Source organism: Fundulus heteroclitus, chromosome 2 (assembly GCF_011125445.2).
Source record: "Fundulus heteroclitus isolate FHET01 chromosome 2, MU-UCD_Fhet_4.1, whole genome shotgun sequence".
Taxonomy (NCBI): Eukaryota; Metazoa; Chordata; class Actinopteri; order Cyprinodontiformes; family Fundulidae; genus Fundulus; species Fundulus heteroclitus.
Genome location: NC_046362.1, coordinates 17032664 through 17051259, shown reverse-complemented (window position 1 = coordinate 17051259; position 18596 = coordinate 17032664). Strand labels below are relative to the sequence as shown.

General features: G+C 40.8%; 1 protein-coding gene across 1 annotated transcript; it reads left to right on the top strand.

The window, feature by feature from the left end:
• The first annotated feature begins 4277 nt into the window (after nucleotides 1–4277).
• On the top strand, nucleotides 4278–18462 carry ice2 (interactor of little elongator complex ELL subunit 2). Its single transcript, XM_012871468.3, has 15 exons — nucleotides 4278–4409; nucleotides 6225–6326; nucleotides 6428–6695; nucleotides 6805–6924; nucleotides 7015–7149; nucleotides 7306–7422; nucleotides 7690–7849; nucleotides 9780–9961; nucleotides 10057–10804; nucleotides 10896–11065; nucleotides 12624–12753; nucleotides 13659–13743; nucleotides 15435–15485; nucleotides 16294–16537; nucleotides 18072–18462. The coding sequence occupies exons 1-15, from the start codon at nucleotides 4396–4398 to the stop codon at nucleotides 18204–18206; spliced, it is 2661 nt and encodes an 886-aa protein (XP_012726922.2). The 5' UTR covers nucleotides 4278–4395; the 3' UTR covers nucleotides 18207–18462.
• Nucleotides 18463–18596: the final 134 nt, after the last annotated feature.

Below are 18596 nucleotides of genomic sequence, written 5' to 3'. Positions count from 1 at the left end.
GAAAAAAAAAACATTGAAAAGCCCAAACTAGTGTGTGTTCGACACAGATTTCTAAGTCACACGTTTGCTACTGATCTTAAATGGCGACGGTTGATCATGAACCTTTTTATCCAGCTCTTTTGAACTCTCTTTAGCAGGTAGTCTAATTCACAAATGTAGTTTTGCTCCTTCTTGTCTGATTCTTAAATATGAAAATAAGTATTTTGATTCATTTTGTAAATACATCTGTAAAGAAGAATAAGAAATTTAATGTTGTCTTTTAAATACTTTTCATTCTAATATGAATGTTGTTATATTGTACTTAGAAACTGTACCTTTAATATTACCTTTATTAAAAGTGCATTGGACACATCGATTTTAGATGTGCTTTATGTGCTGTTATCCCATAATAAAATTTACCGCTTGTAATGAGCTTTGTTTTTCTCCTCTGATTGTTCAACCGTGTCACTTTGTCTGCCCTTTATTCAGCTCACTAACTAGAAAAAACATTTAGCAAGCCTAAGGGGTTCCCAACAAGGGTTTTTATAGCATCAGAAACACTTTAAAACCCTGCAAATAAAGAAATAAAAAAAATCATGATAGATATGTTAGTGTTACATTTTGAACTGAACCAATTAACTTTTTGTTTTTAATTTATCTGGCTGTATCATTTGCTTTGCTGTCCTTAAATAATGAGTTAAACCTAAAGGTCTGAATCATTTCTTTCCAATCAGAGTCTCCCAACACATTTTGGGCACTTAACCACTGCAAAAAACTCACTTTTTTTGTACCATTTTCTTTGTACACGCCTGAACTCCTGTGGTTGTAGGCTCCAAGCAAAAATATGCTATTTTAATGAATGACTCAATTTCCCTGCAAGGAATATAAATTTTTCATCACTTTTTTTTAACCATGTAAAACATTAGAGATCTCAGATAGGCTTGGTGAACAGCAGTGTGATAAAGTTGTGGAATCATTTGCATAATTTGAATTTCTTCCATATGTAGACTATTGATGTTATCTCCTTAGAATAGGTGTAAGGATGTCATCATCTTTAACTTAAAGCAACAAAAAAATGGGCTAGTCTGTGATTTTTACTTAAAGAAAGAGTACTTGCATTAAACTATTGCTCTTGCGTTTTGTGTTTGAGGCCATTTGTTGCACAAGACAAATGCTGGAGAGAAAAGTTGACATTATTGTGGTTAAGGATGTAAAATACTGGAGAGGAAATCATGGCAAGTATGCCAACGTGCTGTTGCTCTGAAAGATCTACCGTACACAACTTGTTAAGAAACCGTGACAATTTCCAACTGTATCCCTATTTACTGTTATTTATTCTATAAAATGCAACAGAAAGACAAATCTGTTAGGACTGATATAAAAAAGATGAAAAGGTTTAGGAACCTTTTTGCATGAGTGTGCAAACCCTTATACAAATAATTTTCTGCAGCACCTTCACATCTACCATCTGTTATAGTGAATCTGAAGAACCTCAAATAAAGTTCAATTTAATTTATATAGCGCCAAATCATAAAACATCATCTCAAGGCACTTTACAAAGTTAAAGTCAGTCAAAATCATACAGACAGACTGGTCAAAAAGTTTCCTATCTAAGTAAACCCAGCAGATTGTATCATGTCTTGAGAAGCAGCATTCACTCCTGAAAGAGCGTAGAGCCACAGGGAGAGTCATCTGCATTGTTCATGGCTTTGCAGCAATCCCTCATACTGAGCATGCATGAAGCGACTGTGGAGAGGAAAGCTCCCCTTTAACAGGAAGGGAAACCTCCGGCAGAACCAGGCCCAATGTGAACGGTCATCTACCTCGACCGACTGGGGGTTAGAGAAGACAGAGCAGAGACACAAAAGCACAGAAGCACACATTGATCAGGAATCCCTTCTATGTTATATTGTAATGGCAGATGATCTGCACCCCATGGATGGCGTCACAGCTAACAGAATGCCAGTCCAGGTGTATCCACTATAAAGAGCAAAAAGACAGAACAAATAGTTGAAAGTCAAAAATAACAACAATCAATGCAAAATTGGGGAACAGTAGGAGAACTAAGTAGTGAGAAAGATGTGTCCTTGGTGTCCTCCAGCAGCCTAATCCTATGGCAGCATTACTAAAAAGATAGCTCAGGATAACCTAAGCCACTATGTAAGCTTTATCAAACAGGAAAGTTTTAAGCCTAGTCTTAAACGTAGACAGGGTGTCTGCCTCACGGAACTCCCATTCTACTTTTAGAGACTCTAAGAACCACCAGCAGACCTGCAGTCTGAGAGCGAAGTGCTCTGCTAGGAACATACGGGGTAATCAGAGCTCGGACATATGAGGGAGCTTGGTTATTAGGGGTTTACACGTGAGAAGGATTATTTTAATTTATATTCTTGATTTAACAGGAAGCCAATGAAGGGAAGCTAAAAAAAAATATTAGAACTCTTGCTGCAGCATTTTGGATCAGCTGAAAGTTCAAGTGTACTGGTAGGATTTTCCTGACAATTCCTTCTTAGTTATATTATGAAAACATTTTTGTAGAGATGCATACATCTTTGCGAGCTGTGCTTAAATGTAGTTACCTATTTTGTCAGATTTGTCCAAACCACTTGATTCTAAAGAATCAAGAATTGTAAGACTGCACAATAAATCAAACCACAATCATCATCATCACAAGGTTTCATATCACAAAGAGACTACTTGAATGCATTTTTTTTACAATATCATTATTATTATCACATAATAATTCAAGGGCGATGAGTTCACAATTTGTGTGTGCTGACAAAACATTTGGCTAGTTGGAGTCAAGCTCTGTAGATCTTGACTCCAACTCTCCAACTCCAACTCCAACTCTTCAATACACTCTACAGGTACATCATCAGGGCCAACTGCTTTTCCCATGCTTCATCCTTTTCAATGCCTTCCTTACTTCATCCTTTGCTATTTCCTGATTCCTGATGGTCACTTCTGCTCTTTTACTTTCGTTTTCCTCATTCATCAACTCCTCAAAATACTCCTTGCATCTTTCTGTCACACTCGTTGCAACGTTCAGTATTAATCACCCTAACTTGCTGAACATCCTTCCCACCTCTATCTTTCTGCCTCACCATCCTTTGTAAATACTTCTTTCCTTCCTTACTGTCCAACCTATCATACAAGTCACTGTATGCCCTTTCTTTGGTATTACCTACCTCTACCTTCACTTTATGCTGCATCTCTCTATATTCATGACGACTCTGTCCAGTGCCCAGTATCCCCCTTATTCTTAGTTGATCTACAGGTAAAAAAATAAAAAAGGTAAGAATGATTATTTTCATAAATGAATATGCCAAACCAAACAGATTAGTTGGACACAAAAGCCAAGTTGTGATGTGACAAACCAAAAAACAAAGCAAAAAAACAAAAACAAAACAGGTCATCATTTGAATTTAAAATACTTTTCATCCATCCATATCAATTTCAACACTTTTCTTGATGTTTCAAGACTGTACAGAAACACTGTAAACATTGAAGAGTGAGGAGATGGTGGATCAATCCCAACCATGATCATTTATGCAAGATTAAACAATTATACATCCATCCATTTTCTATACCTGCTTCTTCCTCACTGAGTGACACGGAGGGCTATTGTGTCCGGGTACATCCTGAACAGTTTGCCAGTCCATCACCGAGAAACAAACAAGAATGCACGCACAGACACACTTCTAATGACAGTCCAGAACGGCCTTTCAATCTGGCATGCATGCTTTTGAACAGCAGAAAGAAGCCGGATTCTCTAGTGGGAACCCTCACATGCAAGGAGATGACATGGCAACTCCAGACAGAATGAACCGAGCCCGGGATTCATATCCAGGACATTCTTGCTGTGAGGCAACATTGCCACCCGCTGCTCCAATGCAACAATCCTTCAAGAGTGAAATTCCTACGATGGGTTCCATTTAAAAAAAAAAATCCCAGTCAGTTCAAGAGACATGGATGTAAAAAGCACTGGGTGGTAAACAAAAAAAAATGGAAGAAAAAAAAGAATCTAAGACCTTAATGTGGATCCATCATCCAAGTGAATTCTGATAAAGTAGATATACTGACATTGCAATATTGTGGGCTGGACTCACAAAATATAATATAATATAATATAATATAATTAATATAATATAATATAATTCATATAATATAATTCATATGTTATAATATAATATAATTAATATAATATAATTTCAATAGAAATAATTATAATAGAAATTACAGTCCATGTCCACTGGGTGGCAGTAGTCCCCACCAAGGACATTAACTCTACTATATTTCTAACGGACAAGGAAGGTCGCCATCCAAACAAACGTTTATTCAGGCAAAGATGAGCTCAGCTGGCAGAAACATCTGCTTTCTTTAACCTCTACCTTGTTTTTCGTGGTTGTGACAACGATGGAGCTGCTGTGGTGAGTCACGCTGTCTTCCGCCGGGGCTTCGAGACAGGAAGTCATCTCCACGCTGTTTGGGGCTGAACTTCATCACCTAGTCTGATGTGTTGTTTACTTTTATGTTTGTTTTTTTTTATTATTATTATTATTTAAGACCAGGTGAAACACGCTGAGACTGGGACAGAAAAGGGAAGCTGGATGTACAAATTTTCCCAATAGGAAAGACAGTCGTGTGTGTTGACAGGCAGCCGAACTGCGTTGGTCCATTTGTACAGAACCAAACTCATGGTGTCCTGCGGAGAGATGCGTCTAATATTTGTCCAAACTTGACATAAAGTAAATAAAAACGGTGCACGTGTCAGTTCTGATGCTGTGTTAATTAAAAAAAAATAAACTCCTTCAGACAATTCATCGCACACAAATCGATATGCTTGTTGTTTTATTTCTGAGCAATGGTTATAGCTTACAGCTTGTTTAAATTAAAGGACTCATTGGAGAGTCGTTGACATCCTCCACAAGGATGAGGGCCAGCCACTAAAGAGTCTGGCTGTTCACATAGGGCTGTGTCCCAGCTTAGTAATGCAAAGTTAGGAGGGAAGGTAGAAATGGAAAAGTTGCACAAGCAACAGCGGTAATTGCATCTGTAAAGCAAAGCTCATCCAGGAGACTGAGGCCGGGGTGCTTGAAAACCCTCCCCTAAACGGATCCAGGTGAAAGCTGCTGGCTTTCCTGTTCTTACATCTCTCCTGAACAAGAGCAAAGGTAGCGGCAGCTTTGAGGAAGTGCTGATTTCACCTTTCTAGCAGGACTTGGCCCCGGCCCACTCTGCCAAATGTACCCGTATCTGCTTTGATGACCATGGTATGGCTGTGCTTTACTGGCCTGTAATCCTGCCTTGCCTCTGGAGTATTCTCAAGAGGCAGATGAGAAAGACCGAGCCCAACAATGTAGATGGGCTGATTTGCTATTGAAGCAACCCGGGCTTAACATCTTAGCAGAGCCACAGACTGATCACCAGTCATCCCACGCCGCATTGATGCAGTAATTCATGCAAAAGGAGCCCCGACCAAAGATTGAGTGCAGCTACATGCCTGTATGAAATAAAAGATATCCATTTTTATATGATAATTTTCGGAAAAAACGCTGGAAACCAAATTTAACAGAAATAAATGCATTCCTCTGTGTTATGAATCTTTATTCTATGCGTTTAGATTTTTAAATTGAATTACTAAAATAATTGAAGTATTGTTGTAGTCAAATTAAATAAAGTTACACCTGTACATAGATTTAACTGAGTAGTGCTATCTCTTAAAGGGGAAAAAAAAGGAGGATTCAGAAAGATTTTTCCTTTACACAACATTCTTAACAGTCTATTGCACAGGTGTCAAACTCAAGGCCCGCGGGCCGAATTCGGCCCGTCAAGGTAAATTATCCGGCCCTCAAGAGCCAAAAAAAAGGCATATCATGTCATAAAGTAGAGGTACATATCCTTTTAAAGTGTACAAAGTGGCTAAAACTGTGCCTCCTGTAAGTGTAACTAACCCCAATATCAACTTTTCTTGCAGATAAACTGGGCCTAAGGTTGCTATTTTTATGTTACTGTGCATTTTTTATACTTCTATGTGAACTGGAATGAAATTATGAAATGAAAAGTATTGTCTATACACGTACTACCGGCCCTTTTAATAACTTCATGACGCCAAAGTGGCCCCATATAGAAATGAGTTTGACACCCCTGGTCTATTGTGTTCTAGTAACAACAATATGGGAAGTTATGATTTACTTCACCAGTCAGGATCTTTACTTTTATTTACCACTCCCCTTCAATGACAGGGATGACGACCCGGTCCCCGACGGTCCCTTCTTCACCAGAGACGTCTACGACAAATATTCGCTCATGCCACATATCAGAGAACTTTGGGCCTTTCTTCAAAGGTTGGTCTAACACTCGTGCACAACTTCCTGTGCACTCTTCGCTGTATTAAGGCTAAAGCGCCGAGTGTTTCGCTGATGCAGTTGCGCATGATCGTGTCTAGTCCTGCAGAAAACGCCGACGGTAAGCGAGGGGGCGAGGAGGCTGCAGAAGGCAACAGCTGTAGCAGTGATGATCCATCTGCGGGCGACGGTGCTGAGGAACCACAGAAGAAGAAAAGAGGCAGACCCAAGAAAAAGACTGAGACGGAGGTGGATGTTGCTTTTCCTGAACCCAGGCTGCCCTATCCCTGCATGTCCAGCCTGTCCAGCAAAGACCAGAAAACCTACGTGGGTTATTTGATGAGTACCAAGACCAGGAATCCTCCCAAGGTGCACACATTCTCCTCTGGTTGATACTGAAGGTATTTTTAGTAATGTTTATGGTTTTGACATTCATGCATTCACCCCCCACCACCACCAATATTTTATACCATTTCAGAACCTAACACTGCGAATAAACAATGAAGTGATGCAGTTCACCCAGTACCTGCAGGATGTTGCTAAAGTATGTGCTGATGACTACAACTTCATAACACAAGACGCTCTGCAGTACACAGAGGTACTTTGTACGTCGAGGTTGGCACCTGTGCGCTTTTAGTTTAGTTAAAGACATAAATGCGTGCAAGCACAAAATCGTAATGTGTTGCAGGAGTTCTTTAGGGCGTGTCTGGAGGCCGCTAAGGAGCTTCCCCAGTTCTACCGGCTCCACGAAATGACCAGTTTGACAGGAGGGACGTTTGACCCGGGGCTGGCGCTGACGTTTGAGAAGCAGCTGCTGACACTGGTGAGCGACTCCTGAACAAATCCCAGGATTTGTTAGATTGTAGCTTTCAATGTCATTGAAATTCCGTACGCTTCGAGTTTTGAAGCGCAGAACCAGCCTCGTGTTGGTTAACTCTTTCTCTCTCTGTCTCCACATTTGCACCCGCCGTTTCTCCAGGGCACTGCGGATATAACCGACCACAAGATTGTTCCCGCTGATGCGCAGCTTGCATCCGATTATCACAGTGTTTCATCAGCGAATCCTCCAGCGAAGAAAGCCAAGGACAAGCGTGCTGTAAGCAATCGTCTCCCCTCCGCTTAATTGCTGCAGAGAGAACAAGCAGAGACGTTTAACTGCTGGGGCCCGAATTCATGACTGTTGTGCTCCTGCAGTCCTCAAAACGGACACCAGAGGGCGCTTATGTCTTACTTTGTCGAGCTAGTGTAAATGTTGTTTCTGAAAGTTCCTGTGTGGCAATATAAAAAAAAAAAAACAGCACTTGTATTTGCTTGGATGGCGTGATAATCTGCTGTGATCATTTGTTCTTGCTGTACCCCACAGATGATCAGTAGTGATGGAAATGTGGAAAAACTGTGCGCCTATTATGAGCCTCATGTCTGTCTGACCCGAGATGCCTTGGTCAGGCTGCTGGACAATCAAGGCCCTGACTTTGGGGACCAATGGGAACTGCCTGTTTGGGTAAAGGTAACGGCAGGCAAAGGTGCGTTCAGCGTGTAAGATTTCACGTGTACCCCTTGTTGCAAAAAAAAGTCTTTATTTGACTTCGTTTTTAATGGGTGTTAAAGTCCAGTCTAGTCTAGATGACATGCAGATTGTTTTTGAAAACAGTTGAGGCTTTACGGTGACGTCAGATTCACACGAGCCATGAAAGGCGTAAAAAAACACTACAATAGGCCTCTGTTTTACCTCTTTTGTTGTCGCTAACATACTCACTTCATATCATTTTGAATCAGCAAGACAGGCCCATGTTTTGGCTTGCTTGTTAAAAGGTGAAATCATTAGCCAAAAACAGGTTGTTTATTAGACTGAATGTAAAGATGATTACAGTTTTCCCTGTTTATAAGGAGCTGTACTTGCTTTGTAATGTTAATAGACATACAGTCAACAAACCTCTAGATTTATTTGCACCCCTTCTGCAGATCTCTTAACAGTGAGCTCTTTTTAAAATGTTGGTTTTTTGCCACCTGCAGCGTTTTGCAAGCCTAAATGTTTTCTGTTTTCTTGAAACGGCTTGCAGCAGGCTCTTAACAGCACTTGTTAGGATTTTCTTTCAATGACCGCTTTCTGCTCGTGGCCCTTTATGACAGATTTGTAGTTGTCCTATCACATCCTTCCTACCACTTTTGCTCTGAATCTCTGCAGATCCTACAGTACTGCTTTTGCCGGGCTTGTCAGTTAAGGTGGAAGGCAATGCTTTGGTAGTTTTCCCAGTTCTGCCAAAGTGTTTTCACTTGATGGGTCTAGCTGTCTTCTGTGAAATGTTCAGCTAGGGGCATTTAAAAAAAAAAAAAAAAAAAAAAAAAACCTTCTCCACAACCTAGTCCCCTATCTGTCTGCTGCATTCCTCAGTCTTCATGATGCTGTTTGTTGACTAATGTCCTCTAACAAACTCCTGAGGCCTTCAGAGCACAGCTGGATTCGTGCTGGTCTTATATTAAACACAGGGGGACTCTGGTTTTATTTTATTTTGGTAAATAATAACCAATATTTTGGCTAACAATTTCTCTTTTAACAAAGGATGGCGAATACAAATACACATCACATTTTTCAGATTTTTATTTGCAAATCACTGAAAAGGGAAACAAACGTGATTCGGTTTCCTTCCCTTTCACAATTGTCCGCTAATGTTTGTGGGCCGGACACAACGTGCCGATAAAATACATTGAGGTTTGTTCTCGCAATGCAACCAAATGTAAAAAGAAAAACGTTGAGAAGGGATGGACAGTTTTCACAACCCACTTTAGAAATTCCTATAGGCACTAATAATTGTGGCACTCCAGATTTTTTTAATTTTCTAGTGTAGGGTTGATTTTCTTTTCTTTTTCGGTTTGTTTTTTTCCCCCTCACTAATAAATAAATGTTCCCTAATTAAAGGGTGACTTTTTACAAAGTGTTCAGTGCTGCTGATGCTACAAAATATGGCTTTATTTTAAAGCTGTTACACATTGCCAAAATGTGTGACGTAAATAAATGGTTTGTCGAATACTGTGCACACAGCTGCACTGATGCTCAGTGACCTCATGGTAGTACTGTTTGACTGCCGTCATTTATAGCAGTTATAATTGCAATAGATGAATAAATAAATAACGGTGCTTTTACTCAGATGGTCCCAGTGAGATGCAGCGTCGGTTCTTCCGGGTCGTTTGGGTCAACATGTGGTCGTTAGCCAGAGCTAAAGCAGTTTCTAGTGAAAACCGCATTGAAAACTTTAGAGAAGGGAGTCAGAAACAACACAGATGCAGAAAGCATTACAAAAAAGACTGGTGGCAATCATGTCGATCTTTATCGACTAAAAGGTGATGCATTCATCACCAGTTAAAGGATGGATAAAGCAAATTATTGTTTTTTTTGGAGCAATTTCAAGAAGACACTTAAAAATATTTACCACTGAACCTTTTTTTTTTTTACAGGCAGCATTAAAAGGAAGACTGTGTACATAGACCCACCTCTCCTGAAATGTGAAGTGACGGTGAGAGAGAGGAGTCACATCTATCACGAGGAAAGTTTGAAGCTGTCCATCATGAAAACAGGAAGTAAAAAAGTTTTCCACTTAATGACGGAGCGGCCCTCACATGAGCGCCGGATCTCACAGGTAAGCCGATGAGAAAGCAGATTTATGCCTGGGATGCAGTCTGAATTGCTCAGTTTGGCCTTTTAATCATGGTTTTATGTCCATGTCCTTCTTAGGAGGCCTCCATCAGAGGTTGTGTGTCTATGGAGAGTAATGGCCTTGACTTTGAGGTGGACCTGACTGACCTGGAGACTTTTGGAGAAACTACGTCTAAGGCATCCCAGATAAAAAAGGCAAATGGTCAGCAGGAGGAAGGGATTCCCAGCGGTGGAGCTGCGAGTGCCCCTAAAGCTGTCAGCGGTTCACGGGAAGAGATTGGCAGCGCTTCAAAAACCACGGAAACGGAACCAAGTAAGCTGCTTGTGAGCGAGGCGGAGTCACCAAAGACTGCATCGGCGGGCTCTCACCAGAAACCGGATGAAGAGCAGGTTTATACGGCCGACTCAGATGAGGAGAAGCTGATCATTGATGATTCTGGCCCTCCAGCAGCATCACCTACGACAACATGCTCCACAGAGCCCCTAGCTGCATCTCCCGTTAAATCCTCCCCTGCCGATACGGACTCCTCCCCGCCTTCTAAGGGTACGAGGTCCAAACGAACCCCTAGGCGGGCGAAAGCCCCTGGGGATCAACTGGGCGAGATCCTGCGCATGCAAACAGCCATGTTCAAGTCCGGCAGTGAATCAGCAGCTGCCATGAAGTCCCCCAGCCGCTGCGTGGGGCCCCAGCCGACCCCCCATCCAACCTCGCTGGTTAAACCGTGTGTGTCCTCATATCTGGAGAGACATCAGAACGAGGACGGCGAGGTCCGGGCCGTTCCTCCTGAATCCGTGTTCCTGAACGTCCATCCTACAGAGCACAAACGTTAGTGTCAGCTTATTCTTGGTTCTGGGAGGTTTAAGCGGCGTCTGTGGCGCTTTACTAACCTCGCGCCTTTTTCCTTCACCCCACTCAGAAATACTTTCAGAAAACCTTCGGGCCTGTGCCGAAGACGAGCAAGACTACGAGGCTCCGGCCGAGGGGAACCTGCTCTACAAGCTCTACAGTCTGCAGGAGCTGTTGGTGATGGTGCGCAGCTCTGTGTCTCTGACCCATTCAAGAAATGTAGGCAACAACCAGAACCAGGTGTGTAAATATTAATAGCGTGGAATAACATTGTGTCCAAGGTGCCTCGAAAGTTTTTCCTGATTTACTGCTCCGTGTTTTCTCTGGATTTTATGGGATGGATCAACACGCGCAGTTGGAAAGTAGAAGCAAAACATGCATAAATGTTAATTTTCAGATGAAAATTAGTCAGATCTGTCATACGGTTGTATACAACCCCCATAATTGATTATTTTGTAGTGCCGTTTTTCTTTCCCTGCCTTAATCCTTGCATTAGCTTTTGAGTTGTATCTCTCCCAGCGTTCAGAGACGGAAACCTACTCATCTTTGCACGACGAGTCAAGCCCCATCAGATTTTGCCTGAACAGCAATTCTCAACGGATTGATTTTAAAACATGAATATGCGTTGACCCATACCATTCCGTTTTGGTTCTGGTTGTATGTTTTGGGTCCTCGCCCTGCTGGGAGGTGGACCTCTGCCCTAGTTTCAAGTGTTTCGCAGCCTCTACCGGGTTTTCCATCAGGACTGAGTTGTATTTAACTCCCCGTATCCTCCCATCAACTCTGGCTGGCTTCACTGTTCCTGCTGCAGAACTAATATCCCCGCAGCATGATGCTGCCTCCACCATGCCCTGATGATGGTGTTTTTTTCTCTGTGTTCATAGTTTTTTTTTATCATGTGTAGCTTTTTTTTGTACAGAAAGCAGAAAGTTACATGTAAGTTACCCTACATGACCTTACATACTGTTCAGACAAAACTCTAAAACAATACACCTACTAGGCAGTTCTTTGAATCCATAAAACAGTTGTTGGTACCTAATCAAATCTGGGATCATATATTGTTTAGTGATTGCGGTATGATTATCATGTTGTTATTGTTTTTTTCCAGTATTTAGTAATCATGTGATTTCATACTATGTGGCTCGTGTTATAAAATCAGTCTGCCAGGGTCAGAAGATGAAAATTACCCTCTATAGCCAAAGCTGACACAGTTACACGATCGACTGAAATAGGGCTGGGCCTTAATCGTGACGTTTTTATCATTAGTGTCAGAAACTTCTTGTAAGAATTTGGGTTTTTCTTGACTACGATAAATTCCAATTAGTAATGGATGAAATCCCTAAAACCTGCCAGTATTGACAAGATTCTTATTTTAGCTATTTTCTCCATTATTTCTTAAGAACATCAATGGATGTCAGTAAGTTAAAAAATATAATAAAATGTCATTACAATGTTTGCAGTGATAAAGGTCTAATTTCTTTATGCAACTTGTGTCCTGATGAACCATATTTTTGAGTTGTGTTTTATTATGTAATTGTATGTTATATATTATGTTTTATGAACAGTATTTCTATTTATGGGGCTATAATTGAAGTCACAGCCACAAAGTTACCTAAAAAGACTACAAGAAGCTGGTAGTAGTCTTTTATTGTCACTTTTGTGACATATCGCCCACCCTTAGACTGAAAAAAACATATTGGCTAATCTGCATTGTCCATTTATAGATAAATAAACATTTCTGGTTGTAATATATGTAGCACCCGTTCCATAATGTCTACTGCGTGTTGTCTCCCAACAGTTTGTGCCGGTGCATGTTCTGCCCAAGCTGGAGTACCAGCTCTCTTACGGCGTTGAATGCCTAACCAGCAGCGAGGCCTGCCAGCTGTGGACGGAGGCGTCGCTTCACTCCAGCACAGTGTCTTACGTTGGTAAAGTTTGAGGAAAAAAAGTCATGTTTACAAATGTTTTCCCTCTTCTGTGTCCGTTGGTAACCATGAGGCGAATCCTCCCACAAAGCAGCAGAATAGTCTCCCGGTGACTCACCCCCGTGCTGCGGCCTGTCTAGTTATGAAGTTTGCGCTGTTGCCATAGCAGCGGCCGTGTCTGGGATCACAGAGGCTGTAATTTGCAGAGCTAAGCCCCCGGTTTGGGGCATGCAGTCCTGATGCATACGCTCCTCCTGTCTGCATCCTGTTTGCCTGTAGCTTAAGATGAGGGAAAGCCACACCTTCCATTCTTCTGCGCTCCTCTTGCCTGGCGGAGGCGTGCTCTGGGAATGTCATCTGTCCAGTCGGAGGAAAGGGCTTCCTTTGCTAAAAGTTACTCGCAAAACATCTTTTTTTAATATGGGTTCATGTTCAAATTGTAACTTTGTGAAAGACTAAGTAACCATGAAACTGTTCTGTTAGAGTTAGATTTGTTTTTAAGAATTAGTTTCCCAGCAAAGTTGTAGTTAAAATGTCAGTCAGAGAGAAATCAGTGGAGACGTTTCAGCTAAACGAAACAATAGAAAGCATCCCCTTGGAAACGGACAAGCAAAGGCTTCCCTCTTTGCTCCGTGGTTCCTTGTTCATCATGTGGCCTGTCTTGTGGCATTCCCCATCTGTCTATTTGAGCTTGTGGTTGCGGGCTCTATGAACACTCCGTAGCTGAAGGCGTTGTGGAAAGAAGCCATGCTCTCCAGTTGGAGTCGGACAGGGACAACAGGGGGATTAAAACCTTTTTAAGAATGGAAGCTTTTCGAGCACACGGCACCCGGTGGATTTCGGAGCGACGTGCAGCCACTGTTGTCCACGCAGTAACCGTTTTCCCCCCTTCCCCCCTCTCTCTGTAGCTCACATCAACGCTCACACATCTAAAGTCGCCATGCTGAGAAAGCTGCCCGAGGACTGGATGGAGAACATCTCCTGCGGCTTCAAGTGAGTGTTGTCAGGAAAGATGTGTGCACGCGATTAGATTAACCTAATCCTCTCAGAATGATTGCATCACGTATGACCTGGAGGTTGAGATTTTTAAATGCACTTATTTTAGTGGGCAGTAGTCACATAGGGTCTATACTGTTTCCACAGCGGTTGCCTTTTTATGCTTTGTTCCAGGGTACTTCTTTTGTAGCTCGGGTTTCATGTAGGGCCGTTGTCCTGCTGGAAGGCGCCCGGTATTTAGCTCCATCCATGTTCCCATTATCTAAGACCAGCTATGTTTTATCAGTTTTCTTCCTAACCCAGAGTTTTGCCTTGAAAACCAAATTTTTTGGAGAGCAAAGGTCAAAACTGTCCTGTCCAAATATTCTCCCACCCGAGCAGCTGAGCTCTGCAGCTGCCATGGCTCCCTTTGGCTGCTTCTCTGCTTCATGCTGTCCTGGCCCAACCATTCAGTTTAGGTGGATAACCATCTGATTATCTTTATATTTTTTGATGATGGATTGAAGAGTGCTCCTTGAGATGTTCAAAAGTTGGGCTATTGTCTTATAATCTAACTCTGCTTTAAACCTTTCCTCAACAGTAATTCTAACCAGTCTGGTGTGTCCACTGTTCTCAAAGATGATGTTTATCAGTGTTCTTTATTAAACTTCTGAGCCATTTTACGGAAAGGTGGGATTTAAAATGAGCTAAAATTAGACAAGATTCGTCATCTTGGATTTTATTTAGGGAAACCCCTGGCCTAAAGACCAGGTGTTGAGAAACCCTGTTTTGTTGCCCAATATCCTAATAAAAAAAAACATGAAGTGTCTGGTCCTCATGTGACAAAATCTAAAAATGATTGTGGATAGTTTGGCAAAGCATTGCATAAACTGTTAGATGATTCACAGCCGGTATAATCCTGCTGGATTAAGTAAAAGAGAGCTGCACTTTGTCTTTAGCCTGTGTGAAAACTGAGCTTTCTCATTTGTATTTGGTAATGAAAACACTGTGATCCATTGTAACTGTAATATTTTTTTTTTATTTTTGAACATGTAGAACAAGAGATGCCTTGTCATGGTTAAATGTATCTAATACCTGACAACGCTTCCGCTGGTCTTTTGGCAGCTCTCTTTGTTAGAGCTGTAATAACTGAATTTAGTTCCTTTCATACTTTTACATTGTAAACTACAGCCAATAGCAAACTGTTGCCTTTCATCCACTGCCTTTATGGCTCTCAGGGAATAAAGTGGGGGTTGTGACCAAAGCAAAGATTTTGTCAGAGAATACTGCAGCCAGCTGACGTCTTTTTCCTGAGTTCGTTTCTGTTGCCACATCCATGATGATTGAGGCTGAATCACTGTCAGCATCACATGCGGCTGTTGTCCTCTGGGTTTGTCATCTCAGTGTGGAAATTGGGATCCATGCTTGAAAGTTTTTTTTTTAATGGTTTTTAAAATTTTAGTTATTTTAACTCTTTTTTTTTTCAGTGTCTCGATTTGATTTAATGTGTGAAGCCCGGAGCACTGTTATATTTAATTGAACGGTTCTGGTTGTGTTAAGACGTTTGAATGTATGAATGTGTGATTTGATTGAATTTGACTGAGATTACATGTGTTGTGAATTGGGGCTATATAAAATGTAATTGAATGTTTGAATGGGTATTAATAATGTAACCCTGACGACGATTAAGTTCATTTTTCTGTCTATAGACCTTCCAAATCTTTGAATATTCTGCACCACCTACTGAAAAAGCTAACCGGGTAAGTTATTTCTCTCATCTTACTTAAACTGCTACTAATCTACGTGTTAAACAGCTACTGACCTGTTAAGTTGATTTAATAGCAGCAAACTTTAATGCAAAGGCTTAAACTTGTATCAGTATTATTGTTTGCAAATTAAAATAATTGAACATATAATCAAACCATTACACCAAATCAAATTTTTTTCCACTTTGCTACCAAGGAGAAACGCTTCCATATAAGCTTTTCTCAACATTTCAGAACTTTAGCTGCTTTTTTGCCTATTTTAGATCACTCCTCATACCTCACTATGACAGCATTTTGTGTGGTGCGCTTATAAAAAAAACTCTTGAAGTCTTGTATTTTTGGAAAACAATTTGACTTTGAAATCTGGTCTTTGACACTGTATTTTCAATATTAATCTTCTGAAATTGGACCAAACTGTGTCTAAAGAACTTTAAAAGGATTTTTGAAAAGACCACCGTAAGATTCCAAGAAATGTTGGCTCATTTTAAGCCAAAGACGAAGAAATTAGGGATTTCTCAAGACTTTTGAGCAGCACCGTCTCTTTGCTCAACCTGCTACATTTTAACACATTCAGCCTTTTAGCCTCAGGGAGAATTTATGACATTGTGTCCATGCCCTTTTTTTTTTTTTTTGTCAAGTGTTTCACAATCAGTTGCACAACCCTCTGGTTCCTTTAGGTGCCGTACATTCCCGTCATCACTCATCCAAGGAACAAAGAAAAACAACACAAAAAAAACAAAATCCCTGCAATTCTACAGCATGTTACCATGACGGTTCTCACCGGGCTCGCTCTGTTTTCCAGGTTGGACGAAGGTCAGTACCTGATGGTGCACAAAGCCGGGGAGCCATTTGTGACTCTGCTAAAAGCAGCAGATGGAAAAGTGAGCCAGGGAGCTTACAACCTGCAGCAGGTCCACAGCTCTGTTCCTCAGCCCCCAAGTGTGTGCCTTGTGCCTTGGATACCTGTTGATCCGGCTGTGGTCCTGCCGTTCCACCAGCAACACGGCAGAGTTCCCTGCACCTTTCCTCCAAAAACCTTTCAAAAGGTGTGTATTTAGGTGAATTCCCAAAAGAGAATGCGGAGTTAAAGAAATCCACTTCAATGTATTTGATTGGGATATTTATGTAACACACCAAGTAGGACATGTATATCTCCTTTTCCATCGAAACCATTTGGATTTAAAGTTTAGTTTTTGTTTTACCTGGGTAAAAAGAAATCCCGAGTTATTTTGGTGCTTTCTGTTTCCGTTGCTCAGCAAGGCTGTGGAACATGTATTTAAATCAGCCTAATGATAAATGGGGTGTCAAAGGTGAGTGAATTATCCATGTCCAAATTAACTCTCCTGCTCTCCAGTTGGACCTTAAAGTTAAACAAAACTCATTTGAACTTTATGTCTCAGCCAAACCGATTTGCTCAGTGGAAAATGAAACACTGAAATAAACCAAACATTGACCATTAGATATCATCTGACTGGATTCAACAACTTCCAGTTTGTTTAAAAAGGGACAGTGTAGAGCTCGAACATCAATGTTGCTGGGGCTGTGATGATTGTAAGACATAAAGTTACATTTAATGTATAGCACCTTTGGCATACATTAAAATCACAAAGTAAATTAAAAACAACATAAAACACAAGCACACTACAGTTCCATGTACTAGGGCTGGACGATATAGTAAAACAGTATATCGATGAAATAGAAATCATATTAATCGATATGTATAATTGTCAAGAAATTCAAAACATATTTCTGGTCAATTTATCTATTTACCCATATATTCTTCTCTGTGTTTATTGACACTTTTTTTTCTATTGGAACACATGTTTGTCCATCAATATATATCATTGAATTATTGTCCGGCTCTACCGTGTACATTCTAGTTAAAAGTCTTTTTATATAAAAATGTCATCAATTGTTTCTTAAAAGAATCAGCAGAGTTTATGCAGCACAGGGACAGTGGGAGCAAGTTCCAGAGCCTGGAAAGCCCGATCTCCTCGCGTTTTAAAAATAAGTCTGTGGTACAACCAGCAACCTCTGGGGAACAACATGGAGTCAATAAGCTATTTATTTATTCCGGAGCTTGGCCGTGTAATGCCCTGAACAGTAAACGTCAGGGTTATAAATATTTTTGTAAGGCGCTGTACCTGGACAAGCAACAAAAATGAGACAAATCTTGTTTGGACTGTTTTTGTCATTGTAGTCCAAGAAGTCCACACCTGTCCAAGTCTCACAGAGCGCACTGTCTGACTGAGTGACTGCCAGAACCTAAAAAAAAAGCACAAAAAGTTTAAACCTGCTTCTGTTCTGATGTTTTGAAAAGGATCTTGGCCGTTATCTTGCCAGACAGGTTAGAACACAACAACAAGAAGGACATGGTAGACGGTAAAAATGCCTTTATCCCAGTGGTGGTTACTATCGCAGACATCTGAGACTTTACCCAAAATACCTATAACCATATCAAACCGTATCAGGTTTCAGTTTTTTTTTTCCACGTTTTTTGCTCTTTTTTTTTTGTTTTTTTTAATTAATCAGACTATAATGCATAAAACCACTAATATCATATTCTGTCATCGTCTCCAGACAACAGAAGATGGAGAAGGCAACCGCCGAGGTGGTCAGAAGAAGAGCCAGAGTGTCCAGAAGAACAACAAAAAATCTAAGCGTTCATCTAAACGCAACAGATATATAAAAAAGCTTGTCCAGAAGTCTACTTAAAAGGCCTCCTTGTGTGATCTAAATCCTTTCATTTCATGCTCAGGTTAGTCTTCTCTGCCAGTGTTACTGCAGCTAGAAAGAAGGAAAGGGAGGAATGGATTCTTGCTAAATGCTTTTAAACAATAATAGCAATAACAGGGCACCTTCATTGTATAATAAAGCGTTCTTTATATTTGTTGACATTTTCTATGTGTTGTCGTGCAAAACCGATGTTTTGTAAAACCAAAATAAAACTTAAAATGTCCATGCTGTGTGACGTTAAGGATGGTTTTATTTGTAATGTGTATGTGGGCAATGCTTGGGGTGTGCAGAGTCAGGAAAAAAACTTAAAAGCAGAGAGCTGAACACACTTTTTTTTTTCTTTAATGTGGGAAAACCTCAGAGCTTTAA